The 27,073-nt window shown below is 44.7% G+C and overlaps 1 protein-coding gene across 1 annotated transcript; it reads right to left on the reverse strand.

The window, feature by feature from the left end:
- Positions 1-5,109: 5,109 nt before the first annotated feature.
- LOC147678825 (olfactory receptor 5V1-like) lies at positions 5,110-6,051 on the reverse strand. The gene has a single exon (XM_086945745.1). It carries the CDS (start codon positions 6,049-6,051, stop codon positions 5,110-5,112), a length of 942 nt encoding a protein of 313 aa, XP_086801871.1.
- Positions 6,052-27,073: the final 21,022 nt, after the last annotated feature.

Below are 27,073 nucleotides of genomic sequence, written 5' to 3' on the forward strand. Positions count from 1 at the left end.
TATTTATCAAACAAATTAAAGTGTCAGAAAATTACCGAACCTGTTAAAGATATTTACTTTCAACTTTTGGTTCTTGGTCTGGGTTGTGGTACCCCAATTGTCGTTGCTAATATATACAATAATATTCCCGTTGACGATGTTACAAGTGTCTTGAGGAAATTGACCAAGGTCTTACTTAAGCAAGAAAACATTTCCAAACAGAAATTGATGGTTATCATGTTAGGAGATTTTAACTGTAATTTGTGTGAATTATCTAAGGACAATAGGTGTGGCCTAGCACGGGATGAAGGTGAGGGACACCTCCATTTCCAACACAATTTTCTAGGGGAACAATTTAACTACCTGTTAGCCAATTTTGACTTAGGATTTGTTAATGAAATGTGTATCTCAGCTCCCATAGTAGTCCCAACATTTAATGGCAGAGGTTGTTCTACAACTATAGATTTTATTACTATTTCTAATAAATGCAGGAACAGAATCCACTCCTTTAACGTCCTCGATATAGCGTTGAGTGACCACTTTCCACTATGCCTCTCTATTTTGCTACCTACTGCCTCAACATTAATCAGCAATGGAGAATGCATTAGCCTAGATGCTGATTTAACAATTGGCAAAACTAATGGGTATACTCTAAAATGGGCTATGATAAATGAGGCAGAGATAATTAAAACAGTGGTTGAAAAATGTTCCCAAGAAGTGTCTAGAGATAGATTTACCACCTCAAACCTGCCTTGCATCCTTCTTGGTAATATCGAATGAAATTAAAAACTCCCTTACTAGGCAATTTAAGAATAGAAAGAAGGAGGGAGGTTGGTTTGATTCCAGATGTACCAAGGCCTATGCAACTCTAAAAAAGGCCCTACATAATAAACCTAGATCTACCGAGGAAATTCGCAGACTTAGAAAAGACTACATAGAGGCAATTAAAAATAGGAAAAATACTCTGAGGTCGGAAGCATGGGAAGCTCTTCATACAGCCTCCACAACAAATGATAGTGTGAGTTTTTGGAAAATTGTGAGAACCCCCTTTCTTAGTGAAGAGACTAGTCAGAAAATAGATATTGCAATATGCAACTCAGACTGGGTCAGTCACTTCTCAAGAGTCTATAAAGGAGAAGATTATGAAGAAGGCCAGGTGAGGCCTCTGACCTCCCCTGATGATTATCCCCTTAAAGGCCCTGAGTAGAAGTAAGCGCTAAGGCGCCTGGGCCAGACGGGGTTCCCATAGACCTATTTAAGAGTATTCCAGCTCTGTGGACGCCCCTTCTGGTTCAGGTGCTTAACGCTAGTTGTGTTGCTGAATTCCTGCCCACGTGGGTGGAATCTGTAATCGTCCCAATCTGCAAGAAGGGAAATAGACAGGATCCTGCCTGTTATAGGCCTATTTCCCTACTGGACTCATTCACTAAAATTGTGGGCAGAGTTATTCTGGACCGACTTCTGGAGTGGGCTGAAGAAAACTCTGTTCTGTCTTATCTACAGTATGGCTTCCGCCCCGGTCTGGGGACTGTAGAGCAGGGTTTGAATTTGTTCATGCTGGTCGGGAAATACACAAGGGCAAAACAGGGCAATTTGTTTCTGGCCTTTGTGGTCTCACGGCCGCCTTTGATTGTGTGGTACATTTTAAACTGTGGTCTATATTGGAACATCTTGGGGTTGAGCCTAACATTATTTATTATCTTACACGTTTTTTAAAGTAATGCATCGGCCCGAGTACGTTTTGGCCTAAATGGAGAGCGCACAGAGACAATACCAATCAGGAGCGGGGTCAGGCAGGGTTGTGTCCTGGCCCCCTTCCTTTTTAACTTGTACATAAATGGACTGGAAGGTGTCTTGTGCAAAGTTAGTTCGGATCCTCCTTTTGTAGGCGGCCGCCCAATACCAGCTCTTTTGTACGCTGACGACGCTGTACTCATGCCACTTACTCGGGTAGGCTTACAGCGTGTGGTCGACAGCTTTTGTTGCTTTATGAAAGAGTTGGGTCTGAAAGTCAATACCTTAAAGACTTTCACTATGAATTGTGGCAGGCAAAATAAACCAAAGACACCAATCTTCATACAGGGCAAAAATTGGAATTTGCTAAACACTTCTCTTATCTTGGGATACTTTTTGCTCAAAACGAGACGTGGTCTCAAGCTATTTCTGTTAATAAGCTTGAGCTTCTAAGATCGACCGCTGCTCTCAAAATCTTTTCCACTAAGCTAGGAACTATACCCCCTGTGGAATTGACTAAAATCTATAAAGCCAAATGTGTAGCTGGCGCTACATACGGCAGTGGGATCTGGGGTTTTGCTAACCCCGCGCCCATACAGGTTCCTGAAAACTCCTTTTTAAAATATATACTGGCACTTCCCAAAAGCTCATCCAATTTCAACTGTCATTCAGAACTTGGCCTTTGTCACATTACTGACCTTATTAAAATCGAGCCAGTTTTGTTATGGCATAGACTCTGGACCCAAGAAGCGACACACTTAAACAGAGATGTCCTGACAGATATTTTGAAATTGGAGGGTGCTACTAAAATCCCTTGGGTGAAGTATGTTTTTAACTTCTTAAATGATATTGGGAGAGAAGAATATTTATTGAACCCCATAGATATTTCAGCAATTTCACGAAAAGATTTGAAAAAAGAGTGTTTAGCCCTTTTGGACTCCAATAGGACTGCTGCGGAGGTTTTAAAACCTTCTGTTCAGCAGCATCAATTGGTTTTAGCAGCTTTTAAGATTCAGCCCTATTTAATCTATGTAACAAATAACTATGAGCGTTTTTTGTTAACACGCTTTAGATTTAATATCTTCCACAGACTGGTTAGTTTTCCTATAATTAATAACTGGACGCACGATCTACCTCCCTGCCCTTGCGATAATATTTCCCCCCAGAGTACCATTCATGTATTTCTTTTTTGTAAATTATATGATGAAATGAGGAAAACTATTTTATTGCCCTTATTAAGAGAATTAGGTCTCCGTCATTGTCGTGTGGCGATGATCAGTATTCAAGCACTAGATAACCATGTATCTGTAGCAACAACAACTTTGTTTTTAAGAAATGTAATGACCATTAGGAAACGTATGGACATATAACTTGCACTTTATAAATGTAACTGTTTTCCCCTCTTGTATCTGTTTTTAATGAATATAATGAATTTCTGTATTTTTATATAATATGTATTTATGATTTTATCTGTACTTTTATGATGTGACCGAAACAATCGAATAAAGATATTTTGAATTGAATTGAATTCGGATCCACAGTAAAGGGTGTAGCAGGCGTGGTGCCTCTATGCGTATTTCCACAAAGTTAAAAACAAAGGGGCAGATTTATGACGGACTTGCGCCACGTTTACGCCGCCGTTGTGTGACGCAACGGCGCGGAAACGTGGCGCATCCCTGCGCCCTATTTACAACGTGACGCATCTAGGCAGATGCGTCACGTTGTAAAGCCCTGCGCCACATGAAACCTGCGTCAGGTTTCATGTGGGCGTTCTGTCGCAGGGTGGGAGGTCCCTCGTAGGAAAGCCCCGTAAAACTGACGCAGTGAAATCTACAAGATTTCACTGAGTCAGTTTTACGAGGCTGCTGCGTCAAATCCTTACGCCTGCTTGAAGCAGGCGTAAGGAGTGACGCACCACGTTATATATGGGTGGCCTCTGTACATTGCAGGAGTTGCGTCACACTTGTGACGCTACTCCAGCAATGCGCCGCCCGTACACCACAAGATGCGTCACGCATCTGCCCTTCCTTGCACCATGGTGCGCCGCATTGTAAATGCGGCGCATCTGTGGTGCCGCAAGGAGGGAATTGCGTGACGCATCAGTTCTGGCGCATCCCTGCTGATTTGCAGAGATGCGCCAGAACTCATAAATCTGCCCCAAACTGTACAAATATGCTACACTCCGTTACGCCCCTCCCACCTCCCAAAGTCCTTAAAAATAGATTTAAAAAGGAATTACCCAATTGTTTGCCGCCTCCCCTGCATCCGCACATGCGTCAGACATACAACTAGTTTTTTTCTATTTTTAAAGACGCGAGGAGCAGGACGGGGAGTGCGAAGGCAGGGGTGGCGTCAAACAACAGGTAAGTGCCTTTTAAAATAATTTTTAAAGGACTTTGGCAGGTGGGAAGGAGCGGCTAACTCCGCTCCGCACCTGAGGCGTATTTTTTTGTCTACGCCACATTCGGCACCGAGCGCGGAATAGGCACTTCTCCACAAACTCTGTTGGCGGAGCGGAGTTACCCGCCCAGGGTTCATCCACACCACATGCACCTTTTTCTCTACCATGGTTCTTAGCAGGTGTTTTAAATTCTGGTTCTGAGATGTAATGAATTGATGCTCCAATTATACTGCTTAGTTTTCTAACTTTTAAGGAGTTATTTGATTTTATGTACTTTTATGATTTGCATTGATCAAATCGAATGAAGTGAGTTTTGCTAAAAAATGTAAATCTAAATCTGGTATTTGCAAAGCGTAAACTACTCACCCCTAGGAGTCTCAAGGCGCTGGGGGTTGTCGGGGACATTAAGTAAGCTATTGCTCAGAGTCACAGGGTGCTGAGCTGCCGCTGGGGACCCTGTGCTCTGGAGTCAGCCGCTCTGGCCGCTGCGCCACACCTCTCCCTTGACAAAGGAATAGTATAGTGTGAAATAAGGGCAGATAATGGGAAGGACAGAACTCTGAAGCAAATAAGGGCTATCCTGCCCTAGGGCGCACTATGGAAAACCCTGAAGCATCCATATAATGCAATAGTAGGGTAGAATGTGCCACAAATTTGATACTAAAATCAAGGCCTCTGTGAGAAAATGATACAACAAATACACTGACATCAGGGCTCCTTTAAAACAATATTTTCTCAACAAGGTATAATGGACCAGAGAGGACACATTTTGCTAAACATCATCATCACTTTACTGCAAGCGCCCAACCCATGTTTCAGCGAGAGATCTGAGATAACCCAATAATGCCCCCTCCATGAGTCTTATGCCGTGTTCTGGCATTAGTAATGCTTTATTTAAATATTTTCTGGGCTTATTCCGTTGGTTAAGTTAGTGTTTTTTCAAAGTGATAATGTAATAGTCTTGATGGGAATTTGCTGTCTGTTTTTTCTAATTCCTAGGTTGAGGAAGTCATTTTGCTGCATAACACCTTCCTGGCTGCCCTCTTCACCTCCTGGTTTTTCAATGTGTAGATGAGGGGGTTGAGCATGGGGGTGATGATGCTGTAACAGATGGAAAGCAGGTGGTTTTTGTCCAGCGAGTAGCTGGAGAAGGGCTGTGTGTAGGTGAAGATGGAGCTGCCGTAGTACAGGAGGACCACGATGATGTGGGAGGCACAGGTGGAGGAGGCCTTCCACCGCCCGTTGGTGGAACGTATCTTTAGGATGGAGGAGATGATGTACATGTAGGACACAATGATGCACATGAAGGGCGTCATTGCAATGAAGACCCCTATGACCAGTAGCATCACCACGTTCACCGTGGTGTCACCGCACGCCAGAGACAGCAAGGGTGGGATGTCGCAGAAAAAGTAATCAATTTCATTAAGTCCACAAAAAGGCAACTGGAAGGCCAAGCATGTGTGTATGATGGAGTTCAGCAGCCCACTGCCCCAAGACGCTGCCGCCAGCTGCAGGCACGCCCTCTGGTTCATGATGGTGGGGTAGCGGAGGGGCAAACAGATTGCCACATACCGGTCATATGACATGGCTGCCAACAGGATGCACTCCGAACCAACAAAGGAGAAGAAGAAATACAACTGCAGCACACAGCCGGCATACGACATGCTCTTCCTCTGGGACAGGAGCAGCTCCAGCATCTTGGGGACTGTGGTTGAGGTGTAGCAGATGTCCAGGAAGGACAGATTGCAGAGAAAGAAGTACATGGGCTTGTGAAGGTGAGAGTCCAGAAGGACAACAAGGATGATGCCAATGTTCCCGGTCAATGTCATGGAGTAGATGAGTAGGAAGAGAGCGAAGAGCAAGGTCTGGAAGTGAAGAAGCTTGGAGAACCCCAGCATGATAAACTCTGTGATCACGGTATGATTACTATGCTCCATTGTTTCATAGTAGATGAGCTCTGTGAATATCAACAAAAAAGGATGAAAATGCATTGACATGTTCTTCTGGGTGTTTCAGAGCAGTGATCTCCATCCCCATGCATTGCTCTCCATCCCCAGGCAGTGCTCTCCATCCCCAGGCAGTGCTCTCCATCCCCAGGCAGTGCTCTCCATCCCCAGCCGGCGCATCCAACTTCTGAAGCCTCTTTGGATTTTATGCTCTACTCCAGGTGTAGACATGGATTGTGAGGTCACAAACCCTGCAACAAAAACCCTTTTACATATGTTCTAACCCCATTTTACTTCCAGTGTAGGATGGTACCTAATTTGTAAGTGGGGTGACAGCCTCAGGGGGAGCAGACAGAGGTCCAGGGGGCTGCCGTACATGGCCAGATGCAAACATACAGTCAATGAGTGGCAGGAAATTTAGGTGGTTTTTGGATTGTTACTGCATTTGAGTAAAAGCAAAACCATTTTCAAAAGCAAGAGGTCTATTCTTGCTACTAAAGGCTTGGCAAGGGAACATAAGAGCATTGCAGGTATTGTTACTAAAAACCTCAGATGGTTTGATTGTATTGGGGTGCCCAGAGATAAAGGTCTGAATGTCTGTGTCCAATTCTATATAACAAAATTAAGGAGTACCACCAAAGACGAGGCTAGACAGCCAATATTGGTGGAATGAGACACTAGTGTGAAAGAAGAAGTCCTTCTTTGTTTTTAAGGAACCCCTCACTCACCGACCTGGTCGGTGACATGCTTCATCATCGGGGCCACCTTGACAGCCGAGTGGCGTCAAGGTGTGCTGCGACACCTGAGATACAGTGGAGCGGGTATGTGAGTGATGAATGTGAAAAAAGAAAAAAAGTCAGTGAGTTAAAAATTGTCCTGGTATGACTTATCCAAACATTATTTATTCTAAGGCTACTGGACAATATTAAAAACAGTGTATGTTGATACAATAAAGGCTTTAATAGGACCTAGTGTATCTGTGGTATGTGTTAGGTCTACATGTTTCAAACCAAAATGGGAGTTACCGGTTTTTCTTCAGGACCAAAAAGATGTAAAAGGAGTTGGGTGGTCAGGGTACACTAACACCCTGCCATACCTGCAACCCTTTCAGGACCCTAAATAGCAAAATTGCTAAGTGGGTAAAGGTAATTGCAACCCAAATGTGGTTACAATAAAAACTGCAAAAACTCCTCAATGGAGAAATGCTTGCTGCACGGGGATTGAGGGGAGAGGCTACAGAGCTCAAAACGTATTAGTTTCTCTGCTTGGGAATCGGCTAAATAACCTAATTCGCCCCTCCGCGCACCCGTCTACGGGTTTTTGCAGTTTTGCAGTTTTTATTGTAACCACATTTGGGTTGCAATTACCTCGGCTGTCAAGGTGGCCCCGATGATGAAGCATGTCACCGACCAGGTCGGTGAGTGAGGGGTTCCTTAAAAACAAAGAAGGACTTCTTCTTTCACACTAGTGTCTCATTCCACCAATATTGGCTGTCTAGCCTCGTCTTTGGTGGTACTCCTTAATTTTGTTATATAGTTACCTAACCAGGGGATTGGGAGTACCCTTCCGTCCACTTTAGTCGATAAAATCCCTTTGCTCTCTAACCTTGTTAAATATGGGTCCAATTCTAGCCACGTGCCTCACCTGGGGTGCGCTTTTGCCCATTGCAACACACCGGAAAGAGAAGTCTTGACTCCATGAATAGAGGGGGCCATGTCACCATCTACAAATAATATCCTGAGAGACAACTGTTGGTCACACCATGATGCAATACACAAACATGAGACATGAACAGAAAAAATATATGAGCACCTCTTACTTACATTCCTAAGAGTCATTTGAATGACCCCAGCACTTAGACGGATCAGCTAGCCTCCTCCACCCAGCGCCTTGAGACCCTCACGGGTGAATAGTTGCACTAAACCAACCCTTGTTTGATTGATTGAACTCTGATGTAACACTTACAAATCCTTAGTTTTTATATATGAGTAAAACTTACTCTGCATTGGTTTGCTGATTATGACATCTACTGCACATGAATATACTTAGAAACACAATCAGGGAAGAAAGCGACGAATTGGTGGGTGAGTGAAGTAAATTCATGAATCAGGGCCTGGTATTGTATATTCTCACGTTTCTGTCTCCTTCTTTTTTGCTGTTTTCCATGATCTATGCAGTTTATGTTGAAGCAGGAGGGGCAGAGGTATCAGCCAGTCACACATACCCAGTCATAATATAGATGAGAAGCAAAATCAGCCAATCATGGCAGAGGAGAGGACAAACAGGGTGGCCATCATGGTGCAGGAAAAAGTGGACATAGTTTGAAGGATTTCTTGTGAATTTACTTCGGATGGAGTACCACCACCAGCATGCCCACAATGTACTCCTGGTTGTCAGGGGTAGAGGCCACCAGGAGGTATTCTGCAATAGGGATTGCAAACTGAAGAGAAAGAGAAGTGGGAAAGCACTATGAGAGCTTCCAGGATAAAAGTCAAGAACATCCTGGGAAGGTCCTAACAACCCCACTAGAAGCATCATTCCTAGCAAACCCCAGGGCTGATGGGGAGTAAAGACAAAGGTCAGGTTGGACCTCCATGGCCCGCTGGAGCAGCAGCATGGCAGTGAGCACTTCATCTTACACTGAAACCATGAGTGAATGTTATGCATTGTTTTGCGGGAAGGTGTTAAATGCCATATGATGACATAGGCCCACCACAACCCTCAATTGTGACATGCTGAATCCAGACTTAGGCATCCATTTGTGAGCATTTAACAAGGGAATATTCTTAGTATAACGCTTGTGCAGAAGAAGTCACCTCAGACTTGTGCATATACAAATAAAAATGAGATTCAGGTAATAACGCAGAAGCAGGGCCTTGTATGCGCCAGAGCAGCATCTGAAGATGATACAGGGACCCATATGACAACTGGTGGGAGGTGCCTTTTGGTGCCCACACTCACATCTGGTCAGGCACACATAATTAACAGGTTTATGAGAGCTCCCTGAGGAAGGGCTACACCCCAAAATGCATGATGCCCTTCAGTAAATCTTTGTCCTCTTTAACCTGATAAACTTGGTAAATATTTATCATCAAAAATGCTGGCCCATTTTCAAATAAATTGTGAATCTTTGTCTGATGAAGGAATATGCCACAAGTTGGCTGACAAACTCTGAGGCCACATGTGTGCATTTGATGCACAGCTGGAGGCACAGCCAATTATTGGACTTCTGCTGAGACAGACTGATTTTCCATCATCTGCGAAAGAAGGGACCCTGACCCATAAAAATGGGTTTCAGGCTCCCGGAACAGGATTTTCACTCAAACAAAATCTGGTCATGGTGTAATGACCTAACAATCATAAGACATTCTGCCAGAAATTTGATAAGATTATGTAGGCATAAATACAATGTTGATGCTCCTAATTTTCTGAAGTATTGCAGTCAAAACTATTTTTTCCTCAGTGCAACGCCTTAAGTTTGATGATGATTCCCAGACGAGGGTCCAGTGCTCATTGTGTCACAGGAATCAAGCTGCACCCTCCAGATGAGGCCCAACAGGCCAACACACATCTAGGGTTGCTTATTTACTGTTCAGTGTGGGCCTAGCTTGGCCGTCTGGGCTTACTGATCCTATTGCCACAGCTAGAATGACATTGTGAGACAATAAACAGTGGATGCTGGAGTGGGAGACATCCCAGAGACCGGAAATAGGAGAATAATGCCACAGTTCACCTCTTATGGTTTCATCATTTCATCGCCCCAACAGGGATGCCCAGACTTGGGCCTATGCCTGTTCTTCATTGATGAGGCTGAGTTGGATTGTTCCTGCTGGAGCAGAACCAAGCCTGCTTTACAAGACAGAAGTTCAGGACTAGATTGGGGCTCAAAGCTTTTCACTCTCCACCTTGTTGTATTCCTCAGTGTGACACCTCAAGACATGGGCCCTGTGCGCACTGTACCATGGAATCAATCGGAACCTCTTTGTACCAGTAATACTCCTTCTCTTAATGTCTCTGGGTGGCGGCTAAACAGGAGGAAGAGGGACAATAAAGTTCATCCAGCCAAGGGGTTACAGTGGTGTCCACACATCTCAATACCATATATCCTCCTCAACCCTGGCCCACCTGAGGCCCCTCTTACCTTTGTCCCACATTTCCAACCCGACGCTTCATTTCAGCCATTTAGGAGGGATCAACTGGTTGATGGAAAGTCAAACTACCATCCTGAAGGTCCCTGACTACAGGTTTGCCAAACCAGAGCAGTTGTTCAAGGACCTGCAGGTTGCCCATCATTGGGAGATGACTTTCAATCTTCTCCCCAAGCCACTCTATTCCTTGCCACCAGCTCTTTTAGATAGTCCAACCTGTTGCCCTCAGGAAATGTCAAATCTGACCAGAGTAGTAGCAATACCCACTCAGGAAAATGCTGAGTAGGTCACCGTGGCCGAACGCAATAAGCAAAATTACCAGGATTTCTTCTCTGCAACTCAGGAGAGCAAAGATGGCCCCTTGTCTGGGCATGAGGACTGCCCTCTGTCTTCAAATTAGTTTACTTTGGATTTATGTTGGGCTTTTCCTGTGAATTGTAGGATTGACTTATGGCATTTAATGTGTTCTGTTGGCGATGTTTTAGACTTTTGAATTGGGTTGTAGTTTTACTTTGAAACACCCATTCAATTTCCTTCTTTAAACATTTACATGTTTTGCCAACCTCTCCTTGACCTCCAATCAAAGTCCCATCCCCCTCCATAAGCACAGGCGGTACTACCATTTGTTTTCCCCTTCACATTTAAAGCCCACCTACTCTCAGCATCCCTGGACTCCCTGTCCCTACAATAGCTTATTTACATAACAGATTTCTTAACTTTGGATACAGTGGACGCTAATTATGTCGTTTGTTGTTGCTGTGACTGGCCAGATGTGAATATCGTAGTGCAGATAGAAATTTTCCAACACTGCATTGCACATAGATGAGTGTGTGTCCTGTCCTGTGCAGTCTATCATACCCATCCCACATACATTCCAAAGGATCCCACACACTGCATGTGTGCTGTCTAGCATACCCTTCCTGCACACATTCAGAAGGATCCCAGGCTCTGCATGTGTACTGTGCACTGCAGAAGACATGCAATTCTAGTTAGTTTTGTGAAATAAACACATTCCCCAGTGTTAACGATTATTTCAAGATGGTGTTCATTTTTTAAGTAAAGGCCAGTCTAGGCATTTTAGTAGATTGGACTTTTTGTCAGAACCTTTGGGTATTTGCACTCATCCACCCCAGTGCTGCTCTAGTAATGCCCGCTTAACGTAAATTGATCCAGAGTACAGCAAAAGTGTTTTGCAATGTCAAAAAACACCTTTCCTTTACAAAACACCTTTTGTGCTGGATAGTAGATACTGCTGCAAGGATTTGCATCAATTTCTATTTCTTTGTACCTGAACAAACCTTTAATACATATGTGCATCTCTATTTCCCATGAAGTGGTACAGATATAACCCAATGCAAAGTTGAGACAAATGTTTGCACCTAGGTGATTTCAGTTGCACTCTAAATCCCATACTAACACAAACCATCACATCTTAATATGAAACTTGACTTGAAACAAACCTTGTGTGCAGTAGCTGTAAATACTCACTGTGCGGAGTGATTCCAGAAAGAGGAATGACTCAGTGTCCTGTTGCCTGGATTTTATGAGGTTTACCCTCTGGGCAGAAGACTTTAAGACTTCCCATTAAGCCTTCCAAGGGACCCTAATCGGACCCTCGGGGATCAATCAAGGTATACATCTTATAATTGGAATGGGAATTTGTTTTGCAAAGGAGCACTGAGATCATTTGCTTTTTTTGATTCTGATATTTATCTGATTTGGTATGTGAAATGAACATGCATGACTGCTTGAGGATGCTTTTCAAGCTGTCCACAGTATGTGAAGTCACTCTGTTGTCTGACATTTCAGTATAACGTTGTCCTAAGAACAGACATCATTGGGTTTAAATCCCTAGGAATGGCTGATTTGAGCTGTACATGTTTTGCATACTCTTAAATATCTGGTAGCGGGTCAAGCATCAGGCATCTTCCAACAAAAATGAATACAATCTGATCTATTCTTATACACAGACTAAATAGTGCAACATGTTTTGTACGCCCCTCAAGTTTGTGGGTTTTCGTTGTTTTTGTCATAGGGAATGGGTGTTTGCTGTGCAGTGGGGATTCCCTTGTATGTGAATGCAGCATGACAGGAGGGGATCAACCTTGTGGAAGAGGTTCGGATTGATTTGACAGACACTTCAATATCACCTTGTGTGTAGATTAGACCTGGTTATGAAATGATGACTAGGGCTAAGGTAATCTGAGGTGCAGAGAAGAGTCTATAAGACACTGGAGAGCATACTTGCCTCAGTTTGCATGGTTGTGTGCTTTGATTGCGCCACGTGTAGTATCGGGTTCCCAAGGCCTACATGCTCCAAAGACAACCCACTTACATTGGAAGGACTGTTGGCACGGAAACTGAAATTCAAAAGAACAAGTTTATTAAGACCCCATGGGGTGGTGGTACATTCCTACAGCACCCTTCGGTAATGCAAGAAGTATCACACCGAACATCGGTGTGACCCCCTCTTTTATACGTTGTTACAGGTAATAAAACGAACGGGCGGCACACAGTTACAGAACATTCTGTACATATATGGTCATGTTTTGGAACACTGCCAGCTCATTGGAGGGCTTCAAACCCACTGGTCAGTTTGAGACACATTCCTGAGGGGTGACTGGTCAGAGGGGACTGCGCATGTACAGGCTTGACCATTACTAAAAATAGCCTGTTGCTGGGCAAACTCAAGTGGTCAGTGGTACGGACAACGGACTAAAGGGTACGCTGGCCACGAGTACAAGAAAAAAGAGGGAGATCCCCTATATGTCAATATGGGACAGGGTAGAGTAATGTTAAAACACAAGAAATGCCATGCAAACAAGAAAACAAAAGATCCTTGGACACCAGGTCAAATCCGAAAGGGAATGGCATAATAATTTTTAAGAAAATTATTCCCTGTATGTGTAAACCTAGAGTTAATTTATGAACAACTGTAATGAACGAGTATAGGAAAGTTGGTGCCGTTATGACTTGTTTTTTAATAAATGTGTAATGTATTTTAAATTAGGTGAACAATATGTATAGGCATAGCTCGAGGTCTTGTTATAAACTGTGTATAATTGTGGCATTCTCTTTTTAGTGATTTTAAAAACCTGTCCTGAAGAAGGTGTGACACACTGGTCAAGACACCGAAACGCTGCGTCGACTCTTTGGTTTTTATCGTAATGTTTTTGTACAATGATGCAATTTGTGATGTACTGTAATGTGATGAAATTTTAATAAATGATTGTTTTTAATTTACCCATTTACAGTTAGATTCCTTTCTTGAATGCCACAGGAATTATATGTGTTTTATGTTTATTTTTAGTTTATGATGTTTAGTTGACCTCGAGTAGTTAAAACTGTTTCTCATATAGTTATTTAACCAGGCGTAACACAATAATTGTGTTGCAGCCACGCTAGGTCCTTTGGGAACAAGGGGCTGTGACAGAGGGTATTTCCTGACAACTAGGGACTTTCTTGTGTTTTAACATTACGCTGGCCACGAGGCCGCTCATGATCTAAGATGGCCGTCGTAACATACAAAATGGCGTTTTCGAGTATGGCCAATATAACAGAAAACGTGTAGCTACAGCTAAGCGCTAACTCGGCCATTGTCCGATTACGACAGACGACCCTTTTAGCGTTCAGCTGAAGCTACCTCATAGTGAACATAATCTGAGTGTTCATCTTCGATATCAATTAACATTATTTGGGTTACTTCTTTGTGAAGCATCATTTTGTCATGAGCAAGAGTTCGTCTTGATGGTATACAAGCCGTTAGGCACATAGAACACAAAGCTGGACCACATTGAATGCATAGGCATACACCAAACAATATCCCCACAATAACACATAAAATAGTCAAAAGCTTCCATCCCCAAGTAGAGAGCATTGACCAGAACCACCCTGAAAGAGTCCAAGTGCCATTGTCCGGATGTATTTCGGCAGCGATCTTATGCAGCTTGGTAATAGCATCATAAACAGATGGTGAATTGTCAGGTACATATATGCAACAGCTACTTCCGATAATTCTACATGCCCCCCCACGGTCGGCTAGAACTACATCAAGAACCATTCGGTTCTGAAGCGTAACAATCCTAGAAATTTACAGTTCTTCTGTTATATTTCCCAATGCCATGGCAGTATCATTGGCTACAGCTTCAACAACACGGGTCAATCGTCGTATCTTTCTGCTATTCAGAGCAGCCCCCACAAAGGAAAACAGTCCAAGATTAAAATCCACGTACTGCTGTAAAGTAGTATCTGTCTGGTCAATGTCATTCAACACAACAGCACGTTTAGCTCGATTCAAAACAAAGTCGTGATACAGAGTATAGTCATTATGATACATTGGTGGGGCAATGAATACAGGGGGCAATACGAAAGATACATAACAAGTGCCTGACCATCCTAATGGAAGCTGATGATAACCCTTCGTTCCACAGATAAAGTAAGTATTGCGGGATGTTACAAACGATATACCATTAGGACTGTCAAATGTGAGTGTGGTGTTGCATTCGCTTCTCCCAACAGAAATAGTACCTTTATTGCGTATACACAGATCAGCTTTAGTGGCAATAACGTTAATGGCATGTGCACTCGATACATTGATATTCCGTTGATTGCTGTAAACTCGGGGGGCAGATACATTATCGGGGCGGTACTCCTCCCATTCAAATCGAGTACCCTCAGCTCGCGGATACCCATCTTGGTCATGGTAACATACTTTATTTAAACGGAAAAGCACCCCCCCTTTTGTTGGCCATCTCAAAGTAAAGAGCAGAGTGTACCAGGGATTGCAGGATCCATTATGTGAAAACGGGAGAGGAATGAGTGGAGTACCCCCTTTCTTCTGGTGCCCAGGCATCATCCCACACACCCAACAGTTAGATGTATTTGTCATATTGTGCGTATGATGTAGGATCTGAATAAAACTATTGTTCAAATAAGTCTGTCGGTGCCGTTCTTCATGGTAAGGCAAGGTGAAGTGAAAATGTTCAGGCGGAGCCGGGGTAGTCGGCAGCAAATGTTTACGTGCAGGCACCACAAGTTCAACTACCCAGGCTATTACTGCTATCACCACAATCGTTAGGACAAAAAGGACGGCACCCAGTATTCGCTTATCCCGTGATGCAGACGATGCCATAGTTCAATTATAGTTCAAAGTCTTGAATGTTCAAAAAGTCCACAAGTTCACAAGTCTCAAATGTACATATGTGTGTATTATACCTAAAAAAGAAAAATACGGTGCTGAACTCCGAGGTAGCCGTTGTTTTCTTCTCCGGGCCAAGACGGGTGTCACTACACTTGGCAGAACTGATCCCCCCCCCTTGGAATTCCCGGTTTCCGTTTCACAAACCTGGAGCGGTAACCAACCAGTTTCAAAAACAACTCAAAAAAAATTCTTCTTATCGTGGCCGTAGATTGTAGCGCTCTCGTCCAGAAACAGTGTGGTCCGGGAAGGCTCCCTCAGCTTCGGCCGATGTCACCGCTGGGCTCTTTTCTTTATCCAGAATCTCTTTGTAGTCGGTCAACACCGCAGGATTCACCAGATCAGGAGAGACACGACGGCAGTGGGATGAGTGTATCCACCGCTTCCTGTTGGTCACTCGTACAGCCGTTCGAGTAGCCAGGAGGACCTGCTCGGGGCCTCGCCACCTCGGTTGCAAGCTATTCGTCCTCTCAAACGACCTGATCATTACATGACCACCAGGGTGAAGATCATGGCCCTCTCCAGTAGAGTTGTCAGGGAGCGCTTCTCGAACCTGTTGATGAATAGAAAGCAAATCATTTGTTAATCGTGCCAAATAATCGTTCATCATTATACAAGGCACATCATGTATCAATCTCGGCTTGGGCACCCCCCAGATATTCATAGGCCTTCCAAACACCACTTCATATGGTGTGAGGCCTGTTCGTGAGTGGGGCACCGATCTAAGAGAGAGTAACGCTAGCGGCAAGGCATCCGGCCATTTCAATGACGTGGACGCCACGATCTTAGCCAATTTTAGTTTCAACGTGGCATTATACCGCTCAACAAGACCTGCCGACTGAGGGTGGAACACAGCATGAAACTTCTGCTGGATCCCTAACCCCTTCAGCACGTATTCCACGATTTTCCCGACAAAATGAGGCCCATTGTCGCTCCACAAAAATTTGCAGATTCCAAATCGAGGGAAATACTCCTTGAGCAACACCTTAGCTGTTGTCAGTGCTGTATTATCTTTCGTGGGGAAGGCCTCAACCCATTTGCTAAAAGCACATACCACCACTAAGACATACTTCAGGTTATTGCAGCGCTCAAGCTGAATATAATCCATTTGGAGTACCTCGAATGGCGCAGAAGGTGGAACGAACCCTCCTTTCGGAGTATGGGTCCCCTTTCCAGGATTGTGCTGCAAACATATCAGACAGGTCTGCACTACTCTCTTAGCAGTATTAGCAATCTCGGGATGCTCCCAAACTCTCGTTAACAATCGAGTAATTGCAAGAGCCCCCACGTGCGCTAACCCATGTGTCATCTGGACCATCGCTTGCAAGTAAGCTGCAGGCAATTTCCATTTCTCCATGTCCTTGCTTCTCCAACACCCTTCATCTTCTAGCACCCCATCAGTTGCCCATGATGCGAGTTCTGATTCAGTAGCTGATTTCTGAATGTCTAATATTTCCGCTCTAGCATCATTCCATCGCTCTGCTTGGGATTTTGTCACGTACATGGGGGAGTCAGTTTGGGACATAGCCGTTTGTCTCGCTATGCTGTCCGCAAAGGCATTTCCCTGACCTATTTCATCAGTGAACTTTTTATGGGCGCTACATTTAATTATCGCCACTTTCTTTGGGCAAAGCAACGCGTTGAGGAGATCACGCACCAACTCTCCGTGCTTAATGTGTACTCCATGAGAAGTTAAAAACCCACGCTCTCTCCAGAGTAGACCGAAGTCATGTGCTACCCCGAAGGCGTACCGGCTGTCTGTGTATATGTTCACACATAGGCCAGCACTCAATTCGCAGGCTCTTGTCAGGGCTATCAGCTCCGCTGCTTGAGCCGATTTCTGTGGTATTCTAGCTGTTTCCACCACTGTCTTAAGTGTCGTTATTGCATAGGCTGCGGAAGTTGTGCCATCTGGCAGCCTCAAACATGATCCATCAACCCACAGTTCCCCATCCACATCTGGAAGTGGCATATCCTGTAGGTCAACACGACCCTTTGTCTGTTCCTCGGTCAGGAAAACACAGTCATGATGTTTTTCTTCCTGACCCTCCTCGACCGGATAGGGCAATAAAGTGGCAGGGTTCAGAGTAGCACATCTTTTTAGTGTAATATGTGGCGCCAACAGAGTAAGCTCGTATCCTGTTAACCGTGCACTCGTGAGATATTGGGTCTTTGTTTGGTTTAGCAGGGCATCTACTGCGTGAGGAACTAACACCAACAATTTGTGCGATAGCACTATTCCCTCACTCTGCCGTATCGCTACTGCTGTTGCTGCGACTGCTCTGAAACACCCAGGTAACCCTCGTGCTACAGGATCCAAGATGGCTGAGAAGTATGCACATGGCCTCTGCTTGTCCCCGTGTGTCTGCACTAACACTGATAACGCGCACCCATCTTTCTCGTGTACATACAATGTGAAAATCTTCGTGTAATCTGGTGTACCTAATACGGAGGCAGAGCAAAGGGCTTGTCTCAACTGTTCAAAAGCATTTTGACATTCATCTGTCCATTCAAGGGGCATTGGCGTGGCTTTGGACAGTAATGCTAACAAGGGTTTTATAATGTGCGAAAACCCCATGATCCACTGCCTACAAAAGGACGTTAACCCTATAAAGGCGCGTACATCTCTCTGTGTGCGGGGGACTGGTGTATCTAAAATCGCCTGAATTCGATCTGATGTTAATGCACGCCCCTCCTTAGACAAAATATGACCGAGGTAGGTCACCTTGGGTCTACAGTATTGTAGCTTTTTCTTAGAAACCTTGTGATTATTCTGTGCCAAAAAGGAAAGCAGCGCAATCGTACTCTCCTCACATTGTGTGTAAGAATCTGCAGCCAGCAGAAGGTCATCCACATATTGAATAAGGACAACCCCCGACTGCAACTCAAAGGAATCAAGCTGTCTTTTCAGAGCCTGGCTGTAGATACTCGGGCTCTCAGTGTAACCCTGAGGAACACGACAAAATCTATACGATTTATTATTTAACGTGAAGCCAAACAAATATCTGCTATCAGGATGGACAGGGATGGAAAAGAACGCGTTTTTCAAATCAATTACACTAAAGGTCGTGGCTGTTGGTGGTACCAGTGTGAGCAAGGTCGTAATATCGGACACCACCGGATATTGGGGAATGACAATTTTGTTGATCTCTCTCAAGTCAATAATAAAGCGATAGACTTTGTCATCAGTATCTCTTTTAAGAATCGGGAGAATAGGGCTGTTACAGACATTATAAGAAACCTCCTCCACCACCCCAGCAGCAATCAAGTCTTGAACAATGTGAGTCAGGGCAATTTCACCTTCCTTCGAAATCTTATACTGTGGCACTCGTGGCAAAGAGGCCCCCTCCTTAACAGTAATATGAATAGGTGGAATACGCATCTCCCCCACATCCGTATCTGAGATCGCCCATAACGTGTGCGGGAGGGAGGCCAAAGCGGGAATTTCCGATATGGTATAGAACCTATTCGGATCGGGATAATTGTCATTCAGGATAACCCGTACTCCTTCAGGAGCGCACCGTATCGTTGCTCAAAAATATTTAAGCAAATCAAGGCCCAAGATATTATCTGGGGTATAGGGAGATAACAAAAATTGGCCAAAACTAAAAAATTGATCAAGACAGAGTGCAAGGGGTTTAGACAAAGGGCTAGGGGAGGGTGTGCCATCGAACCCTATGCATGTTATCATTTTGCCGGACAGGGGAGCCCTCGGAACCAACTTCTTTGACAATGCGCTACGAGTAGCTCCGGTGTCTACTAGGAATTGATCAGTAGAACCCAAAATGCCCGCTGTTACATACGGACCCTCCTGATCTACCGGCACTTCAATTGGTTCCGCACCCCATCCTACGCAATCCTACGCATGCACATAATCCTGGTGCTCCACATTCTCACCCTCTGAAATCTGATATTGATTCCGTCTATCAAAAGTATTTCGTTCATCCTGGCCACGGCCCCCTTGCTCAGCCCTTCCACGATCACCTCCGCCACCTCTCGCCCCCGCATAACCGCCCCGCGACCTACCACCTCCTCGACCACGCTGACTATGTTGCTCTCGTAGTACCGGACAATCCTCAGCCCAATGACCAAACTCCTTACAATAAGCACATTGATCCTCCGCAATATCCGTACGACCATACGACGTATTTCCTCCACCTCGTCTACCCCTGTCGTTCCCTCTACCCTGTGTTCCACGAACCTGTGCCAACATCACCTTCGTTTTCAATTCTTTCGCCTTTTTATCAACACTTTCTTTAGCTTCTAATTCCTGCCGCTCGTAATACTGAGCCATAGTCAACAAAGACGCGGGGTCGCCGTGGCCCAGGAACTTTCACTCGACTTCAATCATTTAGCAATCTCCGGCAGGAGATTAGCCACATACTTATCTACAAACAAATGCCGACCTGTATCATCTGTTAAAGATTGACCACTGTAATCGTGAAACGCCTCTTCGAAGCGTGTAAAAAAGTCTGAGACCGTTTCATCTGGCTTTTGTTTACACGAAGCTAACATGGTCCAATCTATCTTTTTAGAAGGTACGAGCGTTTTTAATTTAATCAGAATAGCCGTTGGAGGATCTAAGATCAGCTGGCAAGGCTTGCATGCCGGTTTCCTCTCTAAGTCTGCTTGATTTATCTCCTTCCATGTTCCCCCTAATATTGTCTCATCATTATTTTTACGAATTTGTCTCCACATGTCAGGCGGAAGTATTAACCCAAAAAACAAATCTATATCGACCAGAGTCATCACACAAGATGAAATAGCCCCTTCCACCCCTTCATAGAATGCTGCCGGATTTTTACGAAGGTCAGGTAAAGAATTTTTCAACGCCATAACATCCGCTCTATTCCAAGGCGTATACACCCAATTATATACAAAATACCCCTTCGCATCCTTCGACCTTCTATCATCATCTGTACCTTCCCCCTTCGGTGGAACATACAAAGGTGCAGCTTCACGCATAGGCATAACATGCATTGCAGAACTCTTATCTGAACCCCGGAGAGAACACTCCATAGACTGCCCGTCGGATTCCAGCCCGGACTCCTTAATCTTTTTCCGCTCGTCTCGCAATCTGCTAGTCTCATCCCGTAGCTTGATCAGTTGATTGTAAAAGACATCGACATCTGCAAGAACAAATACACCACTTTCTAAATTCTCACGATGAACTGACACATCCTTAGGCTCTAATGTATCTGAAATTTTACGAAATGAGGCAACAACTTCGTCTGCCAAAGTGGACATAAAATACAATAACTCTTGGTCTGTCCAGGTACCCCTCTCAGAAACAAGTTCAGACTGAGAAACAAACTTTGTATTCACTCTACGAGCCCAACTACGTAAATGCGCGGATCTCTCCGCCGTAAACCTGGCAGCAGATATCCCCTTCTTCCCCGACTTATCCTGTCCTTCATCATCCGATTCTGCGAGTGGAGCCGTAGGCGAAACGATCTAATAAAGAAAAATCATCAATTTCATTAGTAAGGACAGGATAAAGCGGTCGACGAATAGGGAATTGACCAGCAGTTTGCAATTTACGTTCCCGTTCCTCCCTGTCTTTCTTTTCCTGCTCCTCTTTTTCCTCAAGCTGTAAAGCCTTATCCCGAGCAGCCTTGCGCTGCTCTTTGTCCGCCAAGGCAACTTCGCGCTTCATTCGCTCACGCACCGCTTTCTCCCACATTCGCACACAAACATGTTCTGTCTAGACCTTCGCTGAAACAAACATTGCTCCACAAACTGTACTTTTCGCAAATCGAACGACCCATGTAGAGGCCATTGCAATTCAGGATCCGATTTGGTATACTTATTCCATAATTTACTGTACATTATAGGTGGAAGGCCATGCTTTATATACATGTCCCTATTTGGTGTTCCCTCTGGGGGAGCCGGCTGTGCTTCCGCTAACCTAATTGTGGTACCATTTCCAAGACAGCACATCCCTCGGAGTGTGCTTAAAACAGGCATGTTCAGGGTGGTACCACGAAAGCGCGATACCATAGAAAAATGGCACTTACAGTACTTCACACAAATGTGCCTCTCAAAGGAAAAAAAACAAAATTAGAGAAACATCTCTACATGCCTGCCTATGTGAAGTGCACTACACATATAGATTCAAAGATCACAAATTCACAAATGTTAGCTAACTCAAATCAAAATCATAGGTCATAGAACTTCGGTAAGCGTCCGAAGACTACCTTACCGCTCACAAATCATAGAACCTCAGTAAGCGTCCGCAGACTACCTTACCGATCACAAATCTTACCCAAAGTATCAAAGGTCCAGGTTCCAACTGCCAAGGTCCTTTTAATCGAATCAGCCAAACGGCGCTTTATCCAGCAACACAGACGATCGAAAACTCAGTCGGAGACCGGCGCCACCTGGAAGGTCAGATCGGAAGGAAAGGAAGAAACACCGTGGGTGCCAAGACTTGGGTCACTCAGTGGCAGCGCGCGTCCATGGCGAGTGTCCAAACCTTCGTCACGACCTCTCCTTTGGGCATCCGAGTCGCCGATGAGTCCCTTCGTGGTCGCCAATTTGTAGTATCGGGTTCCCAAGGCCTACATGCTCCAAAGACAACCCACTTACATTGGAAGGACTGTTGGCACGGAAACTGAAATTCAAAGAACAAGTTTATTAAGACCCCATGGGGTGGTGGTACATTCCTACAGCACCCTTCGGTAATGCAAGAAGTATCACACCGAACATCGGTGTGACCCCCTCTTTTATACGTTGTTACAGGTAATAACACGAACGGGCGGCACACAGTTACAGAACATTCTGTACATATATGGTCATGTTTTGGAACACTGCCAGCTCATTGGAGGGCTTCAAACCCACTGGTCAGTTTGAGACACATTCCTGAGGGGTGACTGGTCAGAGGGGACTGCGCATGTACAGGCTTGACCATTACTAAAAATAGCCTGTTGCTGGGCAAACTCAAGTGGTCAGTGGTACGGACAACGGACTAAAGGGTTTCGCTGGCCACGAGGCCGCTCATGATCTAAGATGGCCGTCGTAACATACAAAATGGCGTTTTCGAGTATGGCCAATATAACAGAAAACGTGTAGCTACAGCTAAGTGCTAACTCGGCCATTGTCCAATTACGACACACGGAATGGATAGTCCATCTCAGATGAATTGATGTGCAATAGCTTGGGGACCCTGACCTGTTTCTGAGGAGAATGTGGGTGAGAATGGGACTTGTAAGGCTCAGAAAGCATCCCTCTGCCAATCTAAATGAGCAAGCATGATTGGAAGTGGTGTTTAGCTACTACAATGAGATAGGCTTCTCAAAAGTGGATTGCTAAGACAATTAATTCCATCCATTCATATTGTCCCACAATGATTTCCATGTCTCTCCCTCAACTCTCTTGTTAAATGTTGAATTCAATATATTTGTAATTATTGTACTCATGAATCCATTTTTTTCTTTTATTCTAAAAGGATTAAAGGATCTTGTACCAAATATCCATCTAAGATGATACCAGCTGCTGAGGTATCCACCAGAACATCACCTTCAGCTTGATGATGTTACAGGAAAGAGTGGTGCAGAAGTAAGCAACAGAGGTGCAGAAAGAGGCAAGAAATGTGCAGATAGAGGAAGGAAACTTGCAGAAACAGGCAAAACAGGTGCAGGAAGAGGTAACAGGGCTGCAGACAGAGGCAAGAGTAGTGCAGACAAAGGGAAGAGAGGCACAGAAATTATCAAGAGGGGTGCAGGTAAAAGCAAGAGCAGTGCAGAAAGAGGCAGGAGGGGAACAGAAAGAGGCAAGAGAATTGCAGAAATAAGCAACAGAGGTGCAGAAAGAGGCAAGAGAGGTGCAGAAAGAGGAAAGAGAGATGCAGAAGGAAGCAACAGATGTGTATAAAAAGACAAGAAAAGTGCATAAAGAGGAAAGAGAGTTGCAGAAACGGGCAAAAGAGGTGCAGAAATATGGAAGAGGGGTGCAGACAGAGGAAAGAGAGGTGCAGAAAGAGGCAAGAGGGGTGCAACAATGTGCATGAGAGGTGATGACAAGAGCAGTACAGAAAGAAACAGGGGTGCAGAAAGAGGAAAGAGGGTTGCTGAAAGAGGAAAGAGGGGTGCATAAAGAGGCCAGAAAAGGGAACAGGGGTACAGAAAGAATCAAGAGAGTTGCAGGAAGAGCCAAGAGAGTTGCAGAAACAGGCAAAAGAGGTACAGAAAGAATCAAGAGCGGTGCAGAAAGAAAGAAAAGATGTGCGGAAAGAGGCAAAAGGGGTGCAGAAAGAGGAAAGAAGGGTTTAGAAAGAGGCAAGATGGGTCAGAAAGGAGCAAGAGAGGTACAGAAAGAAGCAAGAGAAGTGCAGAAAGCAGTAACAGATTTGCAGAAAGAGGCAAAATTGTGCAGAAAGTGGAAAAAGTGGTGCAAAAGTAAGCAACAGAGGTGCAGAAACAGGCAAAAGAGCCGTAGAAAGAGGGAACAGGACTGCAGACAGAGGCAAGAGAGGTGCAGACAGAGGGAAGAGGGGTGCAGAAATTAGTAAGAGGGATGCAGAAATTTGCAAGAAAGGTGAGACAAAAGCAAGAGCAGTGCAGAAAGAACCAACAGAGATGCAGAAGGAGGCAAGGGGGTGCACAAAGAGGCAGGAGGGGTACATAAAAAGGCACAACAATTGCAGAAATAAGCAACAGAGGTGCAGAAAGAGGCAAGAGAGGTGCAGAAAGAGGAAAGAGAGATGCAGAAGGAAGGAACAGATGTGTAGAAAAAGAAAAGTACATAAAGAGGAACGAGAGTTGCAGAAACGGGCAAAAGAGGTGCAGAAATATGGAAGAGGGGTGCAGACAGAGGAAAGAGAGGTGCAGAAAGAGGCAAGAGGGGTGCAAAAATGTGCATGAGAGGTGATGACAAAAGCAAGAGCAGTGCAGAAAGAAACAGGGGTGCAGAAAGAGGCAAGAGGATTGCTGAAAGAGGCAAGAGGGGTGCATAAAGAGGCAAGAAAAGGGAACAGGGGTACAGAAAGAGTCAAGAGAGTTGCAGGAAGAGCCAAGAGAGTTACAGAAACAGGCAAAAGAGGTACAGGAAGAAGCGAGAGCAGTGCAGAAAGAAAGAACAGATGTGCAGAAGGAGGCAAAAGGGGTACAGAAAGAGGAAAGAAGGGTGCAGAAAGAGGCAAGATGGGTCAGAAAGAAGCAAGAGAGGTACAGAAAGAAGTAAGAGAAGTGTAGAAAGAAGTAACAGATTTGCAGAAAGAGGCAAAATTGTGCAGAAAGCGGAAAGAGTGGTACAGAAGTAAGCAACATAGGTGCAGAAACAGGCAAAAGAGCAGGAGAAAGAGGGAACAGGACTGCAGACAGAGGCAAGAGAGGTGCATACAGAGGGAAGAGGGGTGCAGAAATTAGTAAAAGGGGTGCATACATTTGCAATAAAGGTGCAGACCAAAGCAAGAGCTGTGCAGAAAGAACCAATTGAGGTGCAGAAGAAGGCAAGGGGGTGCAGAAAGAAGCAAAAAATGTGCAGAAAGAGACAAGAGGGGTTCAGACAGAGGCAAGATAGGTGCAGAAAGAGGGAAGAAGAGTGCAGAAAGAGACAAGAGGGGTGCAAAGGTTTGCACGAGGGGTGAAGGAATAAGCAAGAGCAGTTCAGAAAGAATCAACAGAGGTGAGAAAGAGGCAGGATAACTGCAAAAAGAAGCAAAAAAGTGCAGAAAGAGGCAAGATGGATACAGAAAGAGGCAAGAGGGGTGAAGAAAGAAGCAACATAGGAGCGGAATGAGGTATATGAACTGCATAAAGAGGCAAGAGAGTTGTAGAAACTGGCAAAAGAGATGCAGACAGAAGGAACAGGAGTGCCGACAGAAGCACGGGAACTGCAGAAAGAGGCAAGAGGGATGCAGAATGATTCAAGAGGGGTGCAGAAAGAGGCAAGAGATGTACAGAAAGAGGCAAGAGAGATGCACAAAGAGGGAACAGGGGCACAGAAAGAGGCAAGAGGGGTGCAGAAAGAACCAATAGGGGTGCAGAACGAAGCAAGAGAAGAGTAGAATGAAGCAATAGGTGTGTAGAAATTGGCAAGAGGGGTGCAGAAACAGGCAACAAAGGTGCAGCAAGAGACAGGAGACGGCAGAAAGAAGCAAGAGATGTACAGGAACAGGCAAAGAAGTGCAGACAGATGCAAGAGAAGTGCAGAAACAGAGAATAGGAGTGCAGAAAGAAGCATGAGGGATGCTGAAATCTGTAAGAGAGGTGTAGAAAGAAGCAAGCACAGTGCAGAAAGAACCAATAGATGTGCAGATAGAGGCAAGGGGGTGCAGAAAGAAGAAAGAGAAGTGCATAAAGAGGCAAGAGAGGTACAGAAGCAGGCAAGACAGGTGCATAAAGAGGCAAGGGAGGGGTGCAGAAACAGGTAAGAGGGATAGTGAAAGAAGCAACAGAGATACAGAAAGAGGCAAGAGAAGTGCAGAAAGAGGCAGGAGAAGTATAGAAAGAGGCAAGTGATGTGCAGAAACCTACAACAGAGATGCAGAAAGAGAGAACGGGGGTGCAGACGAGGGAAGAGGGATACAAAATAACCAAGAGAGGTACAGAAAGAAGCAAGAGAAGTGTAGAAAGAAGCAAATGAGGTGCAGAAAGAGGCAAGAGAGGTGCAGAAGAAAAAAGCAAGAGAGGTCCAGAAAAAGCAAGAGAGGTGCAGAAAGTTGAGTGGTGCAGAAAGCAGAATAGATGTGCAGAAAAAGGCAAGAGAAGTGCAGAAAAAGGAAGAAAGGTGCAGAAAGAAGCATGAGAGGAGCAGAAAGAAGCAAGAGTGGTTTGCACACCATTAGTGCTAATTTGAATCCCACATTTAGCTATAAGTAACAGGTGACCATTCTATGTTTGCAATGGGCCTTCCACCACGCTGTAACACTTGTCACTGCATTTTTTGTAATGTTCGAGTCGTTTGAGCTAGAAACAAGTTTGTTTTGTTCAAATCTGCAGATTATGCAGCAGATGATGGATTATATGGCAAATGCAGAACATTTATAATGGTGCAAATGTCAACACAGCTGAACAGTCACATAATTCCAGTGGCCCTTCTCATACCGGTGACTAGGTCCACAAGTGCTCCTCTGTACTTCCTTCATTTTCTATGTCTCATTGAGTTATACTTTATCTTGTATAGAAACGAGGAAGACTAAACCTGAGGTTACCACTCCACAACACAGACTACCATACCACATAATTAGTCTCCCTGCAACATAATCCCACTCTACATAATTCCTATACACTAAATACCACATAATTCATATCCACACAATTTCACTGCACAACATACCACATAATTTCACTTCACACACATACATCCACTCCACTCCAAAAAAATATTGAAAACTCTTACATTTACAATGTCAATAGCTCTGGCTCTTGCAAATCCGAGACCTAATAGTAGTCGCATTTGCAGAATGGTGGAGAAAGGGGGCTGGGCCTCTGACCAGCGCTCAGGAATTCCACTGCATAGGATTTACAATTGGTACCAGGAGGGCTATTTTGCCCCCAATGTCTCTCAGTAGCGAAGGGGACTTGAACCCCCAACCACTACTTTGCCAGGAGGTGCGTTTGCAGACTGGTGGAGAAAGGTGAGTGTGGCCTCCGAAGAACTCTTAGCAATCCCACTGTGTGGGACTTACTGGAGGTATCAGGAGGGGTAGTTGGCCCCCAAGGACAAC

Source organism: Lissotriton vulgaris, chromosome 12, assembly GCF_964263255.1.
Source record: "Lissotriton vulgaris chromosome 12, aLisVul1.2, whole genome shotgun sequence".
In the NCBI taxonomy this organism is placed as follows: domain Eukaryota; kingdom Metazoa; phylum Chordata; class Amphibia; order Caudata; family Salamandridae; genus Lissotriton; species Lissotriton vulgaris.

Bases quoted from the DNA above. Each gene is read 5' to 3' on its own strand.
- LOC147678825 (XM_086945745.1), bottom strand. From the start codon at position 6,051: ATGGAGCATAGTAATCATACCGTGATCACAGAGTTTATCATGCTGGGG.